The sequence below is a fragment of the Strix uralensis genome, chromosome 35, assembly GCF_047716275.1.
Source record: "Strix uralensis isolate ZFMK-TIS-50842 chromosome 35, bStrUra1, whole genome shotgun sequence".
Taxonomy (NCBI): Eukaryota; Metazoa; Chordata; class Aves; order Strigiformes; family Strigidae; genus Strix; species Strix uralensis.
This window is the reverse complement of record NC_134006.1, coordinates 1927876-1949767: the sequence shown is the minus strand read 5'-3', so window position 1 is coordinate 1949767 and position 21892 is coordinate 1927876. Positions and strand designations below refer to the sequence as shown.

The 21892-nt window shown below is 54.4% G+C and overlaps 2 protein-coding genes across 2 annotated transcripts in view; both read right to left on the bottom strand.

The window, feature by feature from the left end:
- Positions 1-21892, bottom strand: part of LOC141936873 (uncharacterized) — a 122340-nt gene that overhangs the window by 78255 nt on the left and 22193 nt on the right.
- Positions 1866-20676, bottom strand: LOC141936855 (uncharacterized). Its single transcript, XM_074854198.1, is given in 14 exon segments — positions 1866-2171; positions 2492-3070; positions 3828-4220; positions 4680-5072; positions 6616-7194; positions 8873-9265; positions 9733-10194; positions 10393-10711; positions 11775-12011; positions 15728-15924; positions 16133-16505; positions 16507-16679; positions 16921-17259; positions 20287-20676. Coding segments are annotated over 14 exon segments (4971 nt in total). The 5' UTR covers positions 20657-20676; the 3' UTR covers positions 1866-2007.

Here is a 21892-nt window from a genome sequence, read left to right as displayed (position 1 = left end):
GTGTGAAGAAGGTGGAGGGATGGGGGAGGAGTAAGGCTGGAAGAGGGGGAGGGAAGGAGGACGAGCAGGACCATGAGGAGGAGGGATGAAGGATGAGCAGAAGGAGGAGGGATGGAGCAGAAAGAGCCGGTAAATGATTAGGAAAAAGATGAAGGAGGAGGGATGGAGGAGAAGGAGGGATGGAGGAGGAGCAGGACCAGCAAGAGGGGACACACACACAATCGGCCGTAATTAAGCCGGGGACGGGAATAGACCGCGACTGCCGACTCAGTTGAAGACCAAGAAGCCGTGTCCCCCCTCACCTTTGAGTTGGGCCACAAGAATTACAAGACACTCTACGCTGACATCGCCACGAGGCGCGTTGTTAACCAGTGAGGGACAAAGCGATAAGAAACCGGCCCCGGTCACTACAGTCCCGGTGTCTCCGTGTGGGCTGAAGTGTAGAAATCCAGGGAAGTTCTTTGGGGCGGGGCGCTGGCCGGGGGGAATTACCACCAGCCCCCAGCTCTGCGCCCACACGGGATAAATCAATCCCTCTGCTCGGGGTGTGTGTTGGCGTCTGGCACCGGGGGTGAACGACCCCGCTTGTGGGACAAGAGTTCTGGGGACCCAGATGGGACCGCGCTGACAGCCTTGCCCAGTTCATCTTTTGGTGTACAAAAAGGTGCATTAGGAAACTCCTTTTGGGTACCAAAATGGGAGCTACTACTTCCCAGGAGACACCTCTCTGCTCTCCTCTAGGAGGCATCCTGAGAAATGGGAATAAAGTAGGAGGCGATTAACGAGTTTAATAAATTACGAAATTAACTCAGAGATTCCTCTCTGTGCCAGAATGGCCTTTGCCATTGCTCGGTCGAGAGTTACGTTGCAAGTTAAATGCACAATTAACCTTCTCTGAAGACTCTGCTCAGTTCCATATTCCTCCAGAGAACGCACGGAGAGCCCAGCTATGCTGGTTAACTGGGAAGAATCCTGCAAAAGAAGAGACTATTCCAGACAAATTATTAAATGCGGTAATAGCCATAGTGTGGCCATCAGGAACGCCGGGACAAGCCAAGAATGTGACTCTGGAAAAGATGGAGCTAAAAGCAGGAGCCCAGCTGGTAAGGAAGAAACAAAATGCCAGCCACCTGGAAGCTCGGAAAGGACTAGACCCTATAATAAACCCTTTTTGGAAGGTGGACAGTGAAGGGAACGTCAATCAGAGTTCAATGCTCCAATGCTACTGGTGAGAAAACCTCACTCTCCTGAACACAGGTTGGTACAGGGTTGAAGGGGAGTGAATGTGAGAACTCCAGACGTGCACCCTGTGGTCCCGAATCCGTATCCCCTCCTCGCCTCGGTCCCGGACAGTAATACTGGTTTTACAGGGCTGCATTTGAAAGATGCTTTCTTCCGTATACCGGTGGTCGAGCAGAGCCAGACTGTTTCTGCTTTGGACTGGGAAAACCCGACCACCGGGCGGAAGATGCAGCTCTCTTGGACGGCCCCTCCCCACGGATTCAAAACCAGCCCCACGCTCTTTGGTACCAGAATGAGAACAGTGGCGCAGAGAGTACAAAACCAAAATATTGTTGCAATCTGTGGACAATTTACTAATTGATCTGATCGCTCTGAGGAGGGTTTAGAGGCCACACGCAGTTTCCTCAGTTTTTCTGGCATTGCTGGCAGCGGTTGGGCATCTCCCCGGGGTGGATGCGCTGGTGCAAGATGAGTGTTTGCTTCTGAGGAAAGGATTCCCCACAGTCAGAGCAGGAAGAAGGTTTCTCTCCAGTGTGGGTCCTCCGATGCGTGGAAAGGCTCGAGCTGTGGCTGAAGCACTCCCCACACTCCAGGCACTTGTACGGTCTCTCTCCCTTATGGACCCTGTGGAGGGAGATGAGGCTGGAGAAGCCCTTGAAGGTCTTCCCGCAATCTGGGCACTTGTAGGGTCGTTCTCCCGTGTGATTTCTTTGGTGACGTCTCATGCTGTTACTCCAGCGGAAGATCTTCCCACACTCGGGGCATTTAGAGGTCCCCCGCTTGGCGCAGGCCACCAGCTTGCTCGTGGCTGCATGGGTGTTCTTCACGCCATCCCCTTGTCCCGTTGGTGTCTGCTCCTCCTTGCTCTCCAACTTCTCTTCCAGCACCGGGGTTGCTTGTCCTGGCTCCAGCTGGGTGCTCAATGCCTGCTGGAGAAAGACAAAGCCTTTTCCCCAACTCAGGAACCACCCTGCACCCCTGCACCAAGGAGGTTCTTCCAGGGTAGCTCCATTCCTTGGAGGTCTCCAGTCCAACCTCCTGCTCCCAGCAGGACCATCCCCACCACTAGTTCAACCCAATCTGGGGACAGAGCAAATCCATCCCCAGGGCCATCTCCCAGCCCAGCACTGCTGCCACACTGGGAGCAGGGGTCCCAGCACAGCCCCACCACGTGCTTCTCCAGCCCATCCCCACCCACAGCTCCACCAGGGACTGCGACATCTCACGCTAAACCCTCCCAAGGACTCACCATTGTGAAGGGCTTCCTGATGCCTCCAGAGGTTATTAATCTGCTGGAAGCTCTTCCCACAGTGTGAGCATGGGTACGGTCTCTCTGGATCGTGGGTGCGTTTGTGCTTCATTAGGTCTGAGGTAAGGGAGAAGCGTTTCCCACATGTGGTGTAGACAAAGTGCTTCTTCTTGGTGTGTGTCCTCTGGTGACTCAGGAGGTTTCCTGTCTGTGTGAAGCTCTTCCCACAATCCCGGCACTTGTAGGGCTTCTCTCCCATGTGGGTCCATCTGTGATGGCTCAGGCTGCTCCCGCAGGCGAAGACATTCCCACAGTGCTCACACTTGTACATCTTCTGTCTGGAGCTTCTCGGTGGTTGGGTTGTGTCTTCATGAGGGTCTTCAGCGTAGGTCCCTTTGAAAGAGCATTTTCGGGGTTTTCTTGGTCTGTGGCTCCCTTGCGTATCATCTGGCTGCTGTTGGCCATCGTGCTCCACGTCCACCGTGGGGCTCTGGGGCTCCTCTTTGGGCTCTTGCAGCATCCCCCTCTGCTCTTCCCTGGGCTGGCACTGCTCCTCCTTCTGCTTGTCTGTCCCAGCCCCTGTGGGGAGAACAAAGGGGCTCTTAAGGCACATGAAGAGCAGCCACCTACTCCAGCAGCTCCCACCAAGACCAGTACCACCCAGTACAGTGCTGCCAGTGGCTGGAGCCCCTCTAACATCGGTGAGTGTGGAAAGTCACAGGGGCTGTGTGTGTGGGTGTGCTGGGTGTGGACTTGAAGGTGTGAGGGTTGTGTTTGTGTGTGGGTGTGCACAAGTGCGTGTAGAAATGGGGGATGTAAGTGCACAGGTGCCCATGGTGGGCGTGGGGGTGTGTGTGCATGCGTGTGTGTGTGCATGTGTGTGTGTGTGTGTCCACTCTTCGTTCTTCAGCTCCACTTCCATCCCTCCCGCTCCTCCATTCTGAACCCTACTCCACCACACCTCCCCCACTCCGCACCACCATCCACCCTTGGTCCCCATTTTCACTCTTCCAAAACTACCCCCGTAAGGGCCGGGGATGGAGATGGGGCAGGTCAGGATGGGGCAGAGTCGGGCTGTTGGCTGCTCCCACCCGCTGGGGGTGAACCCAGGAAGGGGAAAAAAACAGAAAAAGCAAGAAAACCCATGGGTGGAGGTAAAAAATAGTTTGTCAGGAGGAGACTGGAGGAGGCCATCACTCACCCCTGCCCAGGGGCAGATGGATGCCCAGCCAGTTCCTCACCGAAACCTGGCCAACCCCCACCCGCAGAGCCCCTCCTCTCCATTTTATGGATGAGCACGATGCAATACGGGGTTAAGGCCCCTCCGAGGACTCACCATTGTGAAGGGCTTCTTGATGCTCTCTGAGTTGAAAACGTTGCAGGAATTTCTTCCCACAGTGCGAGCAGGGGTACAGGCTCTCTCCTGTGTGAGTTTGTTGGTGTCTAATGAGGGTTGAGCTATGGGAGAATCTTCTCCCACACGTGGTGCAGGGAAAGGGCTTCTCCTTGGTGTGTGTCATCTTGTGATGCCGGAGTTGACCACTTGTCCGGAAGCTCTTCCCACAATCCTGGCACTTGAAGGGCTTCTCTCCCGTGTGGGTCCGTTGGTGATATCTCAGGGTGGTCCTCCATTGAAAGACCTTCCCACAGTAATCACACATGTACTCCTTGTCTCTGGAGCTACTCGGTGGTTGGGCTGCGCCTTCTTCAGTGTCTTCAGCAGACATCCCTTTGAAAGAGCATTTTTGGTGTTCTCTTTGTACCCCATCCTTCCTCTTCCTCCTCCTCCTCCTCCTCCATCCCTCCCCCATCCCTCCTCCTTCTTCACCCTGGACCAGCACCCACCCTTCATTCCCAATTTCACATGCCCAAAACTCTCCCCACCCCCCTGTGAGGGCCGGGGATGGATATGGGGGAGTTCGGGATGAGGCAGGGTTGTGCTCTTGGCTGCTCCCACCTGCTGGGGGTGAACCCGGGAAAGGGAAAAAGAGACAACCCATGAGTGGAGGTAGAAGTAATTTAACAGGAGGAGTAAGGAGGACACCATCACTCACCCCCGCCCATGGGGAGATGGATGTCCCTCCGGTTCCTGACCAAATTCTGGCCCAGTCACCTCCCAAACACCCTCCTCTCCATTGTATAACTGAGCACAACATGATATGAGGTTAAGACCCCCCTGAGTACTCACCAGGATGGATGGCCCTCTTATGTTTCCTGAGGTCATAATTCTGCCAGAAAATCATCCCGCAGTGCAAGCAGGTGTATGGTCTCTCTCCTGTGTGGATGCGTCGGTGTGTGTTGAGTTGCGAGCTCCAGGAGAAGCGTTTCCCACATGTGGTGCAGAGATACGGCTTCTCCTCCCTGTGAGTCCTCTGGTGACTCAGGAGGTACCCTCTCAGCTTGAAGCTCTTCCCACAATCCCAGCACTTAAAGGGCTTCTCTCCTGTGTGGATCCGTCGGTGATGTGTCAGGACACTTCTGCACATGAAGACCTTCCCACAGTGCTCACACTCGTACTTCTTCTCTCTGGAGCTACTCCGTGGTTGGGATGTGGATTCTTCAAGTTCTTCACCATACGTCCCTGTGAAAGAGCATTTTTGGGGTTCTCTGGGTACTTTACTCCCTTGTGTATCATGTGGCACCACAGAGAAGGGGCCCGACGCCCCCAGCCTCGCTTCTGCAGATGACCCCAAACCCGCTCACACCAGTCCCCCCAGGAGCCAGCACTGGGGCCAGAAAGAGTTCAGACAGAGATTGAATAACAAAGACAGGACCAACGGCGATGGCCAACGCACAGAAGAACCCCCTTGTACTGCAGTGCCAGCCCCTTTTACACCCTTTTCTTGTGTGTACCCCCCTTTTCTGCCCCTGCTCCCCTTCCCCTGCTCATCGCCTCCTCCATACGCACAGTCCCCCCTCCAGTGTTGCATCCTCAGCAGCTGCAAAGCTGTGGAAGAGCTTCCACCTCCTACTGTTGGCTGGAAGATCCCCCATTAGTGGAGCCACAGAGGTTTGTCTGTGGTTAATGTCTTTGTTAACCCTAACTGGACAGGTTTAACGTCCTTGATGGCCTTGTCCCTTAGTGGCATGTGGGCACCTGAGCCCCACCCAGACCCTCCCTCGCTCCTTCCTCCTCAGGGGGAGGACTCCTCACACTCCTCCCCTGCTCCGGCATGGGCTCCCTCCCACGGGAGACAGTCCTCCACGATCTTCCTCCCACGTGGGTCCCTCCCAGGGGCTCTGGGGGGGCATCTGCTTCCCCGTGGGTCTCCATGGGTGCAGGACAGTCTCTGCTCCAGAGCACCTCCCCCCTCCTGACGTCCTTCCTCACCCTCGCTGTTTGCAGAGGTATTTCCCTCCCACTCTCCTCTTTCTCCATCCCCTCCCAACTTTTACTGTTTAAATCCCTTATCTCAGAACAGGACGTCATCGCTAATTGGCTTGGCCTTGGCCAGGGGCGGGTCCGACTTGGAGCTGGGGGAGCTTTGAGCATCTTCTCCCAGGAGCCCCCCCTGTAGCCCCCTCCCCAGCTCCCAACCCCTCCACACACAAACCAGCACAACAGGGTGCAGTCGGGTGGGTGCTGAGCCCCGGGCAGAGGGTGCTAAGCACCCCAAGAGACGGCAGCAGGATGCGTGATGGCCATGGGAAGGCTGCTCAGTCCTGTATCACCACCCTGAGCCCAACAGGGTGCTTCCCCTTTCTGCACCACCACCTACCCTTGGTCCCCAATTCCATCCCCCTTCTTCAGCTCCACTTCCATCACTCTCGCTCCTCTATTCTGAATCCTACTTCACCACACCTCCCCAACTCCAAACCAGCATCCACCCTTGGTCCCCATTTGCACAACCCCAAAAGTCCCCCAGGAAGGGGATGGAGATGGGGGAGGTTGGGATGGGGCAGGGTTGGGCTGCTGGCTGCTCCCACCCACTGTGGGGGGGAGAGGAAAAAAAATTTTGACGGGAGTAGGATGAAGGAGGCCATCGCTGACCGCTCCCTGTGGGGAGATGGATGCCCAGCAAGTTTGTGACCAAAATCTGTTCAACCCTCACCCACAAACTCTGTACTCTCCATTTTTTTGCTGACCATGTGATATTGGGATAACCCCCCCCCAGAGGACTCACCTTTGTGGATGGCCAACTGATGCCTCCTGAGTTGATCTCTGTGCCGGAAGGTCATCTCGCACTGCGAGCAGGCGTACGGTCTCTCTCCCGTGTGGATGCGTTGGTGGACATGGAGCGTAGAGCTACAGGAGAAATATTTCCCACACGTGGTGCAGAGATACGGCTTCTCCTTGGTGTGTGTCCTCTGGTGACTCAGCAGGTACCAGCTCAGCATGAAGCTCTTCCCACAGTCCTGACACTTGAAGGGCTTCTCACCAGTGTGGATCCTTCGGTGACGGCTCAGGTTGCTCCCACAGGTGAAGACCTTCCCACACTGCTCACACGTGTATGCCTTCCCTCTGGAGAAACTCCGTGGTTGGGTTGTGAATTCCTGAGGGTCTTCACCATACATCCTTTTGAAAGAGCATTTTCGAGGTTTTCTTGGTCTGTGGCTCACTTGTGTATCAGCTGGCTGCTGTTGGCCATTGTGCTCCACATCCACCGTTGGGCTCTGGGGCTCCTCTTTGGGCCCTTGCAGCATCCCCCTCTGCTCTTTCCTGGGCTGGCGCTGCTCCTCCTTCTGCTTGTCTGTCCCAGCCCCTGTGGGGAGACCAAAGGGACTCAGCTGGTGCCTCTTGAGGCACATGAAGAGCAGCCACCTACTCCATGTCTCTGCCTGCTCGGCTCCCTCCCTTCCCTTCTCCTCCTTCTCACACCCCGCATGGCCTTGCCCGTTAGCGCCATGTTGTGCTTTGAGCCCCGAGGGCACCTGAGCCCCACTGAGACGCTCGATCACCCCTTCCCCCGAACGGATGGAGATGAAAAATTAAAACCAAAGGCCGGGGGAGATCCAGACAAGGACAGGGGAGGAACGACTCCCCCGTTATCGGCTCGAGCAACAGACAGACTCCATCGGGGAAGGAAGAAAGAACAGCAATCGAATTTGAACACCCCCACCCCCACCAATGTACCAATGCGACAGAGCAGGACAGTCAGAAATACAACCACAGCTTCAAAACACCTTCCCCCCCCATCCCTTCTTCCCGGACTCAGCTTTGCTCCCCATTTCTCTCCCTCCTCCCCCCACTGACGTAGGGGGCAGGGATGGGGGTTGGGGTCAGTCCATCACCCGTTGTCTCTGCCGCTCCTTCCTCCTCAGGGGGAGGACTCCTCACACTCCTCACCTGCTCCAGCGTGGGCTCCCTCCCACGGGAGACAGTCCTCCATGATCTTCCTCCCATGTGGCTCCCTCTCAGGGGCTCTAGGGGACAACTGCCCCCCCATGGGTCTCCACGGGTACAGGGCAGTCTCTGCTCCGGCACACCTCCCCCCTCCTGACGTCCTTCCTCACCCTCGCTGTTTGCAGAGGTAATTCCCTCCCACCCTTCTCCTCTCTCTACTCCTCCTCCCAAATTCTCTTTTTTAAATCCCTTATCTCAGAGCGCGACGCCATCGCTAATTGGCTCTGACTGGGCCTTGGCCAGGGGTTGGTCTGACTTGGAGCCGGGGACCTTTGAGCATCTTCTCCCATGAGCCCCCCCTGTAGCCCACACCCCCCAGCCCAACCCCTCCACACACAAACCACACACCAACCCCTGGTGCTCAGCACCCTGAGAGTTGGCAGCAGGTACCCTCCCTGTACCCTGCCTGCGGGACCGGCAAGGGGGTGTGGTGCTTTAGGCCCTGCCAGGAACCGAGACCATGATGCCGCTGCCCCTCCCCCAACCTCGGAACGGATGGGGAAGGGAGTGAAATACAAACCCCAGGGTTGAGATAAGGAAAAATTAATACAACAGTGTAACAACAACAAACCGAACAACAACAACAACAACAACAGTGATAACAATGAACAGAACAAGAGATATACCGCACGGATACAGCAGTGAGGGGACCGACCCAGACAAAAGTCGTCCCTGCTCTTCCCGCGCTTGGGCGCCTGGACCTGACCTCAGCGTGGTATTGAATAACCCGGCTAGAGCTGCCTCCCCACTGCTGGGGAAACTTAACCCAATTCTAGCTGAACCAGGACATACCTGCTGGGGGTGATCACGGGAAGGGGGAACAAAGAGAAAAAGTGAGAGAACCCGTGGGTAGAGGTAAAAAATAGTTTGTCAGGAGGAGACTGGAGGAGGCCATCACTCACCCCTGCCCAGGGGGAGATGGATGTCCAGCCAGTTCCTCACCAAAACCTGGCCAACCCCCACCCGCAAACCCCCTCCTCTCCATTTTATGGATGAGCTCGATGCAATACGGGGTTAAGGCCCCTCTGAGGACTCACCTTTGTGAAGGGCTTCTTGATGCACTCTGAGGTGAGAACGTTGCCGGAATTTCTTCCCGCAGTGCAAGCAGGGGTACGGTCTCTCTCCTGTGTGAGTTTGTTGGTGTCTGATGAGGACTGTGCTATCACAGAACCTTATTCCACACGTGGTGCAGTGAAAGGGCTTCTCCTTGGTGTGTGACATCTGGTGACGCCGGAGGTTCCAACCTCCCCTGAAGTTCATCCCACAATCCTGGCACTTGAAGGGCTTCTCTCCTGTGTGGGTCCATCGGTGATATCTCAGGCTCATCCTCGAGGCCAAGACCTTCCCACAATACTCACACACGTATTTCTTCTCTCTGGAGCTACTTGGTGGTTGGGCTGCGCCTTCTTCAGTGTCTTTAGCAGACATCCCTTTGAAAGAGCATTTTTGGTGTTCTCTTGGTACCCCATCCTTCCTCTTCCTTGTCCTCCTCTATCCCTCCCCCATCCCTCCTATTCTTCACCCTGGACCAGCACCCACCCTTCATTCCCAAATTCACATGCCCAAAAATCTCCACACCCCCCTGGGAGGGCCGGGGACGGAGATGGGGCAGGTCGGGATGGGGCAGAGTTGGGCTCTTGGCTGCTCCCACCTGCTGGGGGTGAACCCGGGAATTGGGAAAAATCAGAAAAAGTGAGAGAACCCGTGGGTGGAGGTTTTTTAATAGTTTGTCAGGAGGAGACTGGAGGAGGCCATCACTCACCCCTGCCCAGGGGGAGATGGATGCCCAGCCAGTTCCTCACCAAAACCTGGACAACCCCCACCCGCAAACCCCCTCCCCTCCATTTTATGGATGAGCACGATGCGATACAGGGTTAAGGCCCCTCCGAGGACTCACCATTGTGAAGGGCTTTTTCATGCTTTCTGACCTGAGAAAGTTGCAGGAATTTCTTCCCGCAGTGCGAGCAGGGGTACGGTCTCTCTCCTGTGTGAATTTTTTTGTGTCTAATGAGGCTTGAGCTATCGGAGTAGCGTTTCCCACACGTGGTGCAGGGAAAGGGCTTCTCCTTGGTGTGTGTGACCTTGTGACGCAGGAGGTTCCCATTTGTCCTGAAGCTCTTCCCACAATCCTGGCACTTGAAGGGCTTCTCTCCTGTGTGGGTCAGTTGGTGATATTTCAGGGTGCCCAACCAGCAAAAGACCTTCCCACAATCCTGGCACTTGAAGGTCTTCTCTCCTGTGTGGGTCCGTTGGTGCTCTCTCAGTCTGCTCGTCGAGGCCAAGAACTTCCCACAATACTCACACATGTACTTCTCTCTGTATCTACTCGGTGGTTGGGCTGCGCCTTCAGCAGACATCCCTTTGAAAGAGCATTTTTGGTGTTCTCTTGGTAACCCATGCTTCCTCTTCCTCCTCCTCCTCTATCCCTCCCCCATCCCTCCTCCTTCTTCACCCTGGAACAGCACCCACCCTTCATTCCCAATTTCACATGTACTAAAATATCCCCACCCACCCCGGGTCAGCTTCCCACAATCCTGGCACTTGAAGGGATTCTCACCAGTGTGAGTCCATCGGTGACAGCGCAGGGAATAGTTCCTGTTGAAGACCTTCCCACAGTGCTCACACTTGTACTTCTTCTCTCTGGAGGTCCTCTGTGGTTGGGTTGTGGCTTCTTCAGGGTCTTCATCATATGTCCCTTTGAAAGATCGTTTTCGGAGACTTCTTGATCTGTGGCTCCCTTGTGTATCATCTGGCTGCTGTTGGCCATCGTGCTCCACGTCCACCGTGGGGCTCTGGGGCTCCTCTTTGGGCCCTTGCAGCATCCCCCTCTGCTCTTCCCTGGGCTGGCACTGCTCCTCCTTCTGCTTGTCTGTCCCAGCCCCTGTGGGGAGACCAAAGGGGCTCAGTTGGTGGCTCTTAAGGCACATGAAGAGCAGCCACCTACTCCATGTCTCTGCCTGCTCGGCTCCCTCCCTTCCCTTCTCCTCCTTCTCACACCCCGCATGGCCTTGCCGGTTAGTGCCATGTTGTGCTTTGAGCCCGGAGGGCACCTGAGTCCCACCCAGATGCTCCCTTGCCCCTTTCCCTCCAGGGTTTGGGAGAAAATTAAACCAAAGCCCAGGGGGGGATCCAGAGAAAGACAGGGGAGGGACAGCTCCCCCATTATGGGCTCAGGCAACAGACAGACTCCATCGGGGAAGGAAGAAAGAACAGCAATCGAATTTGAACACCCCCACCCCCACCAATGTACCAATGTGACAGAGCAGGACAGTGAGAAATACAACCACATCTTCAAAACACCTTCCTCCCCACCATTCCTTTTTCCAGGGCTCAGCTTTGCTCCCCATTTCTCTCCCTGCTCCCCCCACCGGTGCAGGGGGCAGGGGATGGGGGTTGGGGTCAGTCCATCACCCGTTGTCTCTGCTGCTCCTTCCTCCTCAGGGAGAGGACTCCTCACGCTCCTCCCCTGCTCGGCATGGGCTCCCTCCCACGGGAGACAGTCCTCCACCATCTTCCTCCCATGTGGGTCCCTCCCAGGGGCTCTTGGGGGGCATCTGCTCCCTCGTGGGTCTCCATGGGTGCAGGGCAGTCTCTGCTCCAGAGCACCTCCCCCCTCCTGACGTCCTTCCTCACCCTCTCTGTTTGCAGAGGTATTTCCCTCCCACCCTCCTCCTCTTTCTCCTCCTCCTCGCAACTTCCCCTGTTTAAATCCCTTATCTCAGAGCGCGACGCCGTCGCTAATTGGCTCGGCCTTGGCCAGGGGCGGGTCCGACTTGGAGCCCGGGCAGCTTTGAGCATCTTCTCCCAGGAGCCCCCCCTGTAGCCCCCTCCCCCGCTCCCAACCCCTCCACACACAAACCAGCACAACAGGGTGCAGCCGGGTGGGTGCTGAGCCCCGGGCAGGGGGTGCTGAGCACCCCGAGAGGCGGCAGCAGTTACTCTGACTGCGGGACCGGCAAGGGGGGGACACCCAGGAGTGCTGCGGGTTATGGGGGGCAGCTGGACGCGGATTCTCCATCCCTCAGGGAAATCCCTGCAGGGAAGGGGGGGCTGTGCAGCTCCATCGCTGGCCCTCTCGGAGGGTGGGGGCAGTTTCGGGGGGCGCTGTGAAAGTGGGGACCAAGCGTGGGCGCTGGTCAAGTGTGAAGAAGGCGGAGGGATGGGGGAGGAGTAAGGCTGGAAGAGGGGGAGGGAAGGAGGAGGAACAGGACCATGAGGAGGAGGGATGAAGGACGAGCAGAAGGAGGAGGGATGGAGGAGAGGGAGGGATGGAGGAGGAGCAGGAGGAGTGAGGATGAAGGAGGGGGAGGGATGGAGGAGGAGCAGGACCAGCAAGAGGGGACACACACACAATCGGCCGTAATTAAGCCGGGGACGGGAATAGACCGCGACTGCCGACTCAGTTGAAGACCAAGAAGCCGCGTCCCCCCTCACCTTTGAGTTGGGCCACAAGAATTACAAGACACTCTACGCTGACATCGCGACGAGGCGCGTTGTTAACCAGTGAGGGACAAAGCAATAAGAAACCGGCCCCGGTCACTACAGTCCCGGTGTCTCCGTGTGGTCTGAAGTGTAGAAATCCAGGGAAGTTCTTTGGGGCGGGGCGCTGGCCGGGGGGAATTACCACCAGCCCCCAGCTCTGCGCCCACACGGGATAAATCAATCCCTCTGCTCGGGGTGTGTGTTGGCGTCTGGCACCGGGGGTGAACGACCCCGCTTGTGGGACAAGAGTTCTGGGGACCCAGATGGGACCGCGCTGACAGCCTTGCCCAGTTCATCTTTTGGTGTACAAAAAGGTGCATTAGGAAACTCCTTTTGGGTACCAAAATGGGAGCTACTACTTCCCAGGAGACACCTCTCTGCTCTCCTCTAGGAGGCATCCTGAGAAATGGGAATAAAGTAGGAGGCGATTCCCATGACTAAATGTAAGTTACAGCGGTGTTGTAATCAGTGGCAGCCACAACATCAACTGGAGGATGGGGAAAAATGGCCTGAAAATGGAACTTTAAACTATAAAACTGTGTTGCAATTTGTCGCGGATGAAAGTATTGACACGGTAATATTTAGTAAGAAATCTAGGTTTTTTAATAACTAACAGCAATTTATTATTATTATGAAATAATTCAGAAATACTAAAAGAAAGAAAAGCATCCTATTCAGACTCTAAATTGACAAGATTCACACTAACTTACTTAACGGTACCTATATATACATATATACACATGCATGCACATAACAAAACAGACAAACATAGAGAAACAAAGGTGTTTGGATTCAGTAGAATGAACACAGAACAGACATACACACACAGAAACAAGGGTACGTACCCCCCGCCCCCCCCCCCCCACACACAGTAAAGAGAAGCTAGCTCAAAGAAAATTTCCCTCTCGAGTTTAGAGCAAATACTCACAATGCCTTGGCATTCCTCAACGGGCGATAATTGAGACTCCAGCGGGGGACTTCGCCCTGGTCTTCCGTCTGGAGCAGACGACACCTTAAGGGTTTGGTACCTGAGAGGCTCCCAGCTCAGGGGAGATGCTGGTCACAGACTGGCTGCCATCCAGGAGAGCTCAAAGGGTCTCCCTGGTGGTCGCAGTTTATAGGGTCCAAGATAATTGGCTTTTGTCAAATGCCTTCTGGTGCCTTCCAGCAGTTACACAAGAATTTGATTAATGTGCGACTCTGTTATTGTTCCCATTTCACCACATCCCAGGCACAGGTGTGCCAGGCCCTTAGGAGTTGATGGGCCGTTATAGCTGTTTCCGAGCGGGAGGGGCAGGAGCCAGGCTCGTTAACATTATCAGTCCTTATCTCCACAGATTGGTGTATAGCTGGGGGGATGTGGGTGGAATGGCAGGAAGCACCAAGCAGCCCAACAAAGAAGGAGGTGGGGGGGGGGTGTAAGAATTCCACCACCACACAATTACTGTTGATTTGTCACAGAAGTGACAAATGGGATGTAGCTGCCCCTGTTGATTTGTCTTTTGTTTAATACGTGATCACAAAACTTGTCAGAAATGTAAATGCTTGATATCTGAGGCTGCTGGAAGGTATGTATGAGCAGAAAGTGTTAATGTTTCTAAAGAAAAAGGGATGTTGTAAAAGTTGTGAAACTTGAAAGGTAAAAAGAATGTGTTAAGGGTGGTGGGGAGGCTGAGGACGTGCAGACGTTGGTCCCAAAAGGGAATCTGGTGAATTTAAAACAAAGGCACGAAAAAAAGAAATCCCAGGGCTGTAGCACTAGTGGAGATGAAGAGCAGCCACTTCCAGCTCAGAAGAAAGTGAGAACTTTAACGTCTACAGAATAACTAATAGCTTGTACGTTGACCGCAGTCAATGGCTGCCCCGTTGTAAAAGTGGTAACAATGTCCCTATCGCAGGGGATAGAAATAACATCCAAGGTTTACAGGAGCAGAGAGGAGAGAGAAAAGAGCTGAACGGAACGCAGCACAAGGACGGGGGGTTAACTCCTCGGACCGTACCCCTGTGGGTCATAATTGTTATAAGTAGATTTCTCAAATTGATGTGAGTCAGAGCCAATCAAAATTTCAATTGTTTACTTAGCAAGCGGCAACAAGCAAAACAGCGTTGGGCGGCCGGGGAGTCCTTGCTCCACCAACGGCGCGCACTCACTTCCCGAGGGTCCGTCTTTTTATATCCTCCGCCTTCCGGTATCGGGTCTCTCTGAGAGGTGTACCCTGCGTCTGCGCACTTTGCAGCTAGGGGGTCGCTCCATCCGGGTCTTCCTCACATCACCAGCTCCTCGTATTTCCTGCTTTCCTGAGAGTGGCTCACAAAGCTTTTGTTTATATCTTACAGAGTACAGACATTACCCCTTTGTCCTTCTTCCCTTTGTCCTTCTTCCCTTCTCCCTCTTTTCAGTCTTTTGCACAATAGGAGTCCTTGCTTCAGCATTTCAACTTAGATAAGCACTTGCAGTCAGTTAGTCGTTACACAGTGAGTGTACACAGTCGTTACACAGTTAAGATTAAGCTTAGGCCAACATAGTTTATGGAATAACATGTCACGAGCTCCCAGTATCTTTAATTGAATTTGATGAACAAACAGTTTACTGTCTATCACAATAATCCCTGTGCTTTTTGCAGGAAAGAAGGGCGCTGGAAATGTGAACGCCCACAGAGATAAACCTTATTTGCCGAATGCTCAGGAAAAGGGGGGTCGGAATCAGATGCTAAACTGATTAGGGTAGGGACACCTGATACCGAATGAAGGGGACCGGGGGAGAAAATGAAAATCTCCCCAGCTGATCCCCTGGTTCAGTTAAGCTGGGTCTGGAATTGCAGATGTTCTGATTGGTAGCAGAGCCACCCGTTCTGTAGTGACTAGTTGTAAGGGACCGTTATGCAAGACTCAGGTAAGTGTTGGTGCACCAGGAAAAAGAACCTTAAGACCATTTTTAGAACCAGGGAACTCTCAGCTGGGGATACAAACTTAACTCAGAGATTCCTCTCTGTGCCAGAATGGCCTTTGCCATTGCTCGGTCGAGAGTTACGTTGCAAGTTAAATGCACAATTAACCTTCTCTGAAGACTCTGCTCAGTTCCATATTCCTCCAGAGAACACACGGAGAGCCCAGCTATGCTGGTTAACTGGGAAGAATCCTGCAAAAGAAGAGACTATTCCAGACAAATTATTAAATGTGGTAATAGCCATAGTGTGGCCATCAGGAACGCCGGGACAAGCCAAGAATGTGACTCTGGAAAAGATAGAGTTAAAAGCAGGAGCGCAGCTGGTAAGGAAGAAACAAAATGCCAGCCACCTGGAAGCTCGGAAAGGACTAGACCCTACAATAAACCCTTTTTGGAAGGTGGACAGTGAAGGGAATGTCAATCAGAGTTCAATGCTCCAATGCTACTGGTGAGAAAACCTCACTCTCCTGAACACAGGTTGGTACAGGGTTGAAGGGGAGTGAATGTGAGAACTCCAGACGTGCACCCTGTGGTCCCGAATCCGTATCCCCTCCTCGCCTCGGTCCCGGACAGTAATACTGGTTTTACAGGGCTGCATTTGAAAGATGCTTTCTTCCGTATACCGGTGGTCGAGCAGAGCCAGACTGTTTCTGCTTTGGACTGGGAAAACCCGACCACCGGGCGGAAGATGCAGCTCTCTTGGACGGCCCCTCCCCACGGATTCAAAACCAGCCCCACGCTCTTTGGTACCAGAATGAGAACAGTGGCGCAGAGAGTACAAAACCAAAATATTGTTGCAATATGTGGACAATTTACTAATTGATCTGATCGCTCTGAGGAGGGTTTAGAGGCCACACGCAGTTTCCTCAGTTTTTCTGGCATTGCTGGCAGCGGTTGGGCATCTCCCCGGGGTGGATGCGCTGGTGCAAGATGAGTGTTTGCTTCTGAGTAAAGGATTCCCCACAGTCAGAGCAGGAAGAAGGTTTCTCTCCAGTGTGGGTCCTCCGATGCGTGGAAAGGCTCGAGCTGTGGCTGAAGCACTCCCCACACTCCAGGCACTTGTACGGTCTCTCTCCCTTATGGACCCTGTGGTGGGAGATGAGGCTGGAGAAGTCCTTGAAGGTCTTCCCGCAATCTGGGCACTTGTAGGGTCGTTCTCCCGTGTGATTTCTTTGGTGACGTCTCATGCTGTTACTCCAGCGGAAGATCTTCCCACACTCGGGGCATTTAGAGGTCCCCCGCTTGGCGTGGGCCACCGGCTTGCTCGTGGCTGCATGGGTGTTCTTCACGCCATCCCCTTGTCCTGTCGGTGTCTGCTCCTCCTTGCTCTCCAACTTCTCCTCCAGCGAGGGCCGGGGATGGAGATGGGGCAGATCGGGATGGGGCAGAGTCAGGCTCTTGGCTTCTCCCACCCGCTGGGGGTGAACCCGGGAAGGGGAAAAAAGAGAAAAAGTGAGAAAACCCATGGGTGGAGGTAAAAAATAGTTTGTCAGGAGGAGACTGGAGGAGGCCATCACTCACCCCTGCCCAGGGGGAGATGGATGCCCAGCCACATCCCCACTGAATCCTGGCCAACCCCCACCCGCAAACCCCCTCCCCTCCATTTTATGGATGAGCACGATGCGATACAGGGTTAAGGCTCCTCCAAGGACTCACCTTTGTGAAAGGCTTTTTCATGCTTTCTGAGGTGAGAACGTTGCAGGAATTTCTTCCCGCAGTGCGAGCAGGGGTACGGTCTCTCTCCTGTGTGAGTTTGTTGGTGTCTAAAGAGGTTTGATCTATCAGAGAAGCATCTCCCACACGTGGTGCAGGGAAAGGGCTTCTCCTTGGTGTGTGTCATCTTGTGACGCAGGAGGTGCGCACTTGTCGCGAAGCTCTTCCCGCAATCCTGGCACTTGAAGGGCTTCTCTCCCGTGTGGGTCAATTGGTGATATCTCAGGGTGCTCAACCAGCAAAAGTCCTGCCCACAATCCTGGCACTTGATGGTCTTCTCTCCTGTGTGGGTCACAGAACCACAGAATCACAGACTTGTCTAGGTTGGAAAAGACCTTGAAGATCATCCAGTCCAACCATTGACCTAACACTCACGGTTCCCAACTACACCATATCCCTCAGAGTTAAGTCAACTTTACTCTTAAACACCTCCAGGGATGGGGACTCCACCACCTCCCTGGACAGCCCATTCCAATGCCTGACTACCCATTCTGTAAAGAAATGCTTCCTAATATCCTGTCTAAACCTTCCCTGGCGCAATTTGAGGCCATTACCTCTTGTTCTATCACTTGTTACTTGGTTCAAGAGACTCATCCCCAGCTCTCTGCAACCTCCTTTCAGGTAGTTGTAGAGGGCGATGAGGTCTCCCCTCAGCCTCCTCTTCTCCAGACTAAACAACCCCAGTTCCCTCACCGTTCCTCATACGACATGTGCTCCAGACCCTTCACCAGCTTCGTTGCCCTTCTTTGGACGCGCTCAAGTGATTCAGTGTCCTTTTTGTAGTGAGGGGCCCAAAACTGAACCCACTCATCGAGGGGCGGCCTCACCAGTGCCGAGTACAGGGGCAGGATCACTTCCCTGTCCCTGCTGGCTACACTATTTCTGATGCAAGCCAGGATGCCATTGGCCTTCTTGGCCACCTGGGCACACTGCTGGCTCATGTTCAGCCAGCTGTCAATCCCCAGGTCCCTCTCTGACTGGCAGCTCTCCAGCCACTCCTCCCCAAGCCTGTAGTGCTGCTGGGGGTTGTTGTGGCCCAAGGGCAGCACCCGGCATTTGGCCTTATTAAAACTCCCCCAGTTGGCCTCAGCCCATCACTCCAGCCTGGCCAGGTCTCTCTGCAGACACTCCCTACCCTCGAGCAGATCAACACTCCCACCCAACTTGGTGTCATCTGCAAACTTACTGACGGTGCAATCAATCCCCTCATCTAGATCGTCAATAAACATATTAAACAGGAGTGGCCCCAAAACCCAGCCCTGGGGGACACCACTCGTGACCGGCCACCAACTGGATTTAACTCTGTTCACCACAACTCTTTGGGCCTGGCCATCAGCCAGTTTTTTACCCAGCGAAGCGTGAGCCCATCCAAGCCGCAAGTAGTCAGTTTCGCCAGGAGAATGCTGTGGGAAACGGTGTCAAAGGCCTTACTGAAGTCAAGGTAGACAACACCCACAGCCTTTCCCTCATCCAATAAGCAGGTTGCCCTGTCGTAGAAGATCAGGTTTGTCAGGCAGGACCTGCCTTTCATAAACCCGCTGACTGGGCCTGATCCCCTGGTTGTCCATTATGTGACTTTCAATGGCACCCGAGATGACCTGCTCCATGACCTTCCCTGGCACCGAGCTCACACTGACAGCTCTATAGTTTCCTGGATCCTCCTTCCTGCCTCTCTTGTAGATGGGTGTCACATTTGCCACCCTCCAGTCCAATGGGACCTCCCCAGTCAGCCATGACTTCAGGTAAATCATGGACAGCGGCTTGGCGAGCACATCTGCCAACTCCCTCAGCACCCTTGGGTGTAACCCATCCGGTCCCACAGACCTGTGTGCAGCCAAGTGGTGCAGCAGGTCTCTGACCACCTCCTCTTCAACTGTGCTGGCCTCAGTCTGCTTCCCCTCCCCATCTCCCAGCTCACGAGGCTGGGTGTCCAGGGAACAGCCAGTTCCACTGCTAAAGACTGAGGCAAAGTAGGTGTTGAGCACCTCAGCCTTTTCCTCATCCTTAGTTACCATGTTTCCCTCTGCATCCAGTAAAGGAGGGAGATTTTCTCTAATCCTCCTCTTGCTGTTAACGAATTTATAGAAAGATTTTTTTGTTATCCTTAACAGCTGCAGCCAAGTTGAGCTGTAGCTGTGCTTTGGCTCTCCTAACGCTCTCCCTGCATAACTTCACTACATCTTTATAGTCTTCATGAGAGGCCTGGCCCCTCTTCCAAAGGTCATAGATTCTCCTTTTGTTCTGGAGATGCAGCCAAAGGTCCCTGTTTAGCCAGGCCGGTCTCCTTCCCCTCCTGCTTGTTTTCCGGCACACGGGAACAGCCCGCTCCTGTGCCTTTAAGACTTCGCTCTTGAAGGATGTCCAGCCTTCCTGGACTCCTATTTCCTTCAAGGCAGCCTCCCAAGGGATTTTGTTAACCAGTCTCTTGAACAGGTCGAAGTTAGCCCTCTGGAAGTCTAACGTGGCAGTTTTACTAACCCCTCTCTTTGTTTGTAGAAGGATCAAAAATTCGATCATCTCATGATCACTGCACCCCAGACGGCCTCCAACCTTTACCTCCCCCACAAGCTCTTCCCTGATCACAAGCAGCAGGTCCAGGAGGGCACCTCCCCTGGTCGGCTCACTCACCAGCTGTGTGAGGAAGTTATCCTCCACACATTCCAGGAACCTCCTGGATTGTTCCTTCTCCGTGTGTTGTGATCCCAGCAGATACCCGGGAGGTTAAAGTCCCCCACAAGAACAACGGCAAGTGACCGCGAGATTTCTCCCAACTGTTTGTAGAAAGCTTCATCCCCCTCACTGCTTTGGGTGGGGGGTCTATAGCAGACTCACAAGGCAGGATCTGCTCTATTGGCCCTTAACCTGATCCACACACCCTCCATCCCGTTACCACTGTACTTGATTTCTGAGCTCTCATAGCATTCTCTTACATATAGGGCCACTCCACCACCTCTCCTTCCCTGTCTGTCCCTCCTGTGTGGGTCCATTGGTGATCTCTCAGTCTGCTCGTCGAGCCCAAGAACTTCCCACAATACTCACACATGTATTTCTCTCTGGAGCTACTCGGTGGTTGGGCTGCGCCTTCTTCAGTGTCTTCAGCAGACATCCCTTTGAAAGAGCATTTTTGGTGTTCTCTTGGTACCCCATGCTTCCTCATCCTCTTCCTCCTCCTCCTCTATCCCTCCCCCATCCCTCCTCCTTCTTCACCCTGGAACAGCACCCACCCTTCATTCCCAATTTCACATGCCCAAAAATCTCTCCACCCCCAAGAGGGCTTCCCACAATCCTGGCACTTGAAGGGATTCTCACCAGTGTGGCTCCATCGGTGATGGCGCAGGGAATAGTTACTGGCAAAGACCTTCCCACAGTGCTCACACTTGTACTTCTTGTCTCTGGAGGTACTCTGTGGTTGGGTTGTGGCTTCTTCAGGGTCTTCATCATACGTCCCTTTGAAAGATTGTTTTCGGAGACTTCTTGATCTGTGGTTCCCTTGACTATCATCTAGCTGCTGTTGGCCATCGTGCTCCACGTCCACCGTGGGGCTCTGGGGCTCCTCTTTGGGCTCTTGCAGCATCCCCCTCTGCTCTTCCCTGGGCTGGCACTGCTCCTCCTTCTGCTTGTCTGTCCCAGCCCCTGTGGGGAGACCAAAGGGGCTCAGTTGGGCGCTCTTAAGGCACATGAAGAGCAGCCACCTACTCCATGTCTCTGCCTGCTCGGCTCCCTCCCTTCCCTTCTCCTCCTTCTCACGCCCCGCATGGCCTTGCCCATTAGTGCCTTGTTGTGCTTTGAGCCCGGAGGGCACCTGAGCCCCACCCAGATGCTCCCTTGCCCCTTTCCCTCCAAGGATTGGGATGAAAAATTAAACTAAAGGCCGGGGGGGATCCAGACAAGGACAGGGGAGGGACGACTCCCCCTTTATAGGCTCGACCAACAGACAGACTCCATCAGGGAAGGAAGAAAGAAGCAATCGAATTTGAACACCCCCACCCCCACCAATGTACCAATGTGACAGAGCAGGACAGTGAGAAATATAACCACATCGTCAAAACACCTTCCCCCCCACCATTCCTTTTTCCCGGGCTCAGCTTTGCTCCCCATTTCTCTCCCTGCTCCCCCCACTGGCGCAGGGGGAAGGGGACAGGGATTGGGGTCAGTCCATCACCCGTTGTCTCTGCCGCTCCTTCCTCCTCAGGGGGAGGACTCCTCACACTCCTCCTCTGCTCCGGCATGGGCTCCCTCCCACGGGAGACAGTTCTCCACGATCTTCCTCCCATGTGGGTCCCTCCCAGGGGCTCTGGGGGGGCATCTGCTCCCTCGTGGGTCTCCACAGGTGCAGGGCAGTCTCTGCTCCAGAGCACCTCCCCCCTCCTGCCGTCCTTCCTCACCCTCGCTGTTTGCAGAGGTATTTCCCTCCCACCTTCCTCCTCTTTCTCCTCCGCCTCCCAACTTCCCCTGTTTAAATCCCTTATGTCAGACCGCGACGCTGTCGCTGACTGGCTCAGCCTTGGCCAGGGGCGGGTACGACTTGGAGCCCGGGCAGCTTTGAGCATCTTCTCCCAGGAGCCCCCCCTGTACCCCCACCCCCAACCCAATCCCTCCACACACAAACCAGCACAACAGGGTGCAGCCAGGTGGGTGCTGAGCCCCAGGAGGGGGTGCTGAGCACCCTGAGAGGCAGTAGAAGGTACCCTTCCTGTACCCTGCCTGAGGGACTGGCAAGGGGGTATTGTGATAGACAGTAAACTGTTTGTTCATCAAATTCCATTAAAGATACTGGGAGCTCGTGACATGTTATTCTATAAACTATGTAAGCCTAAACTTAATCTTAACTATTACATTGTGTAACGACTAACTCACTGCAAGTGCTTATCTAAGTTGAAATGCTGAAGCAAGGACTCCTATTGTGCAAAAGACT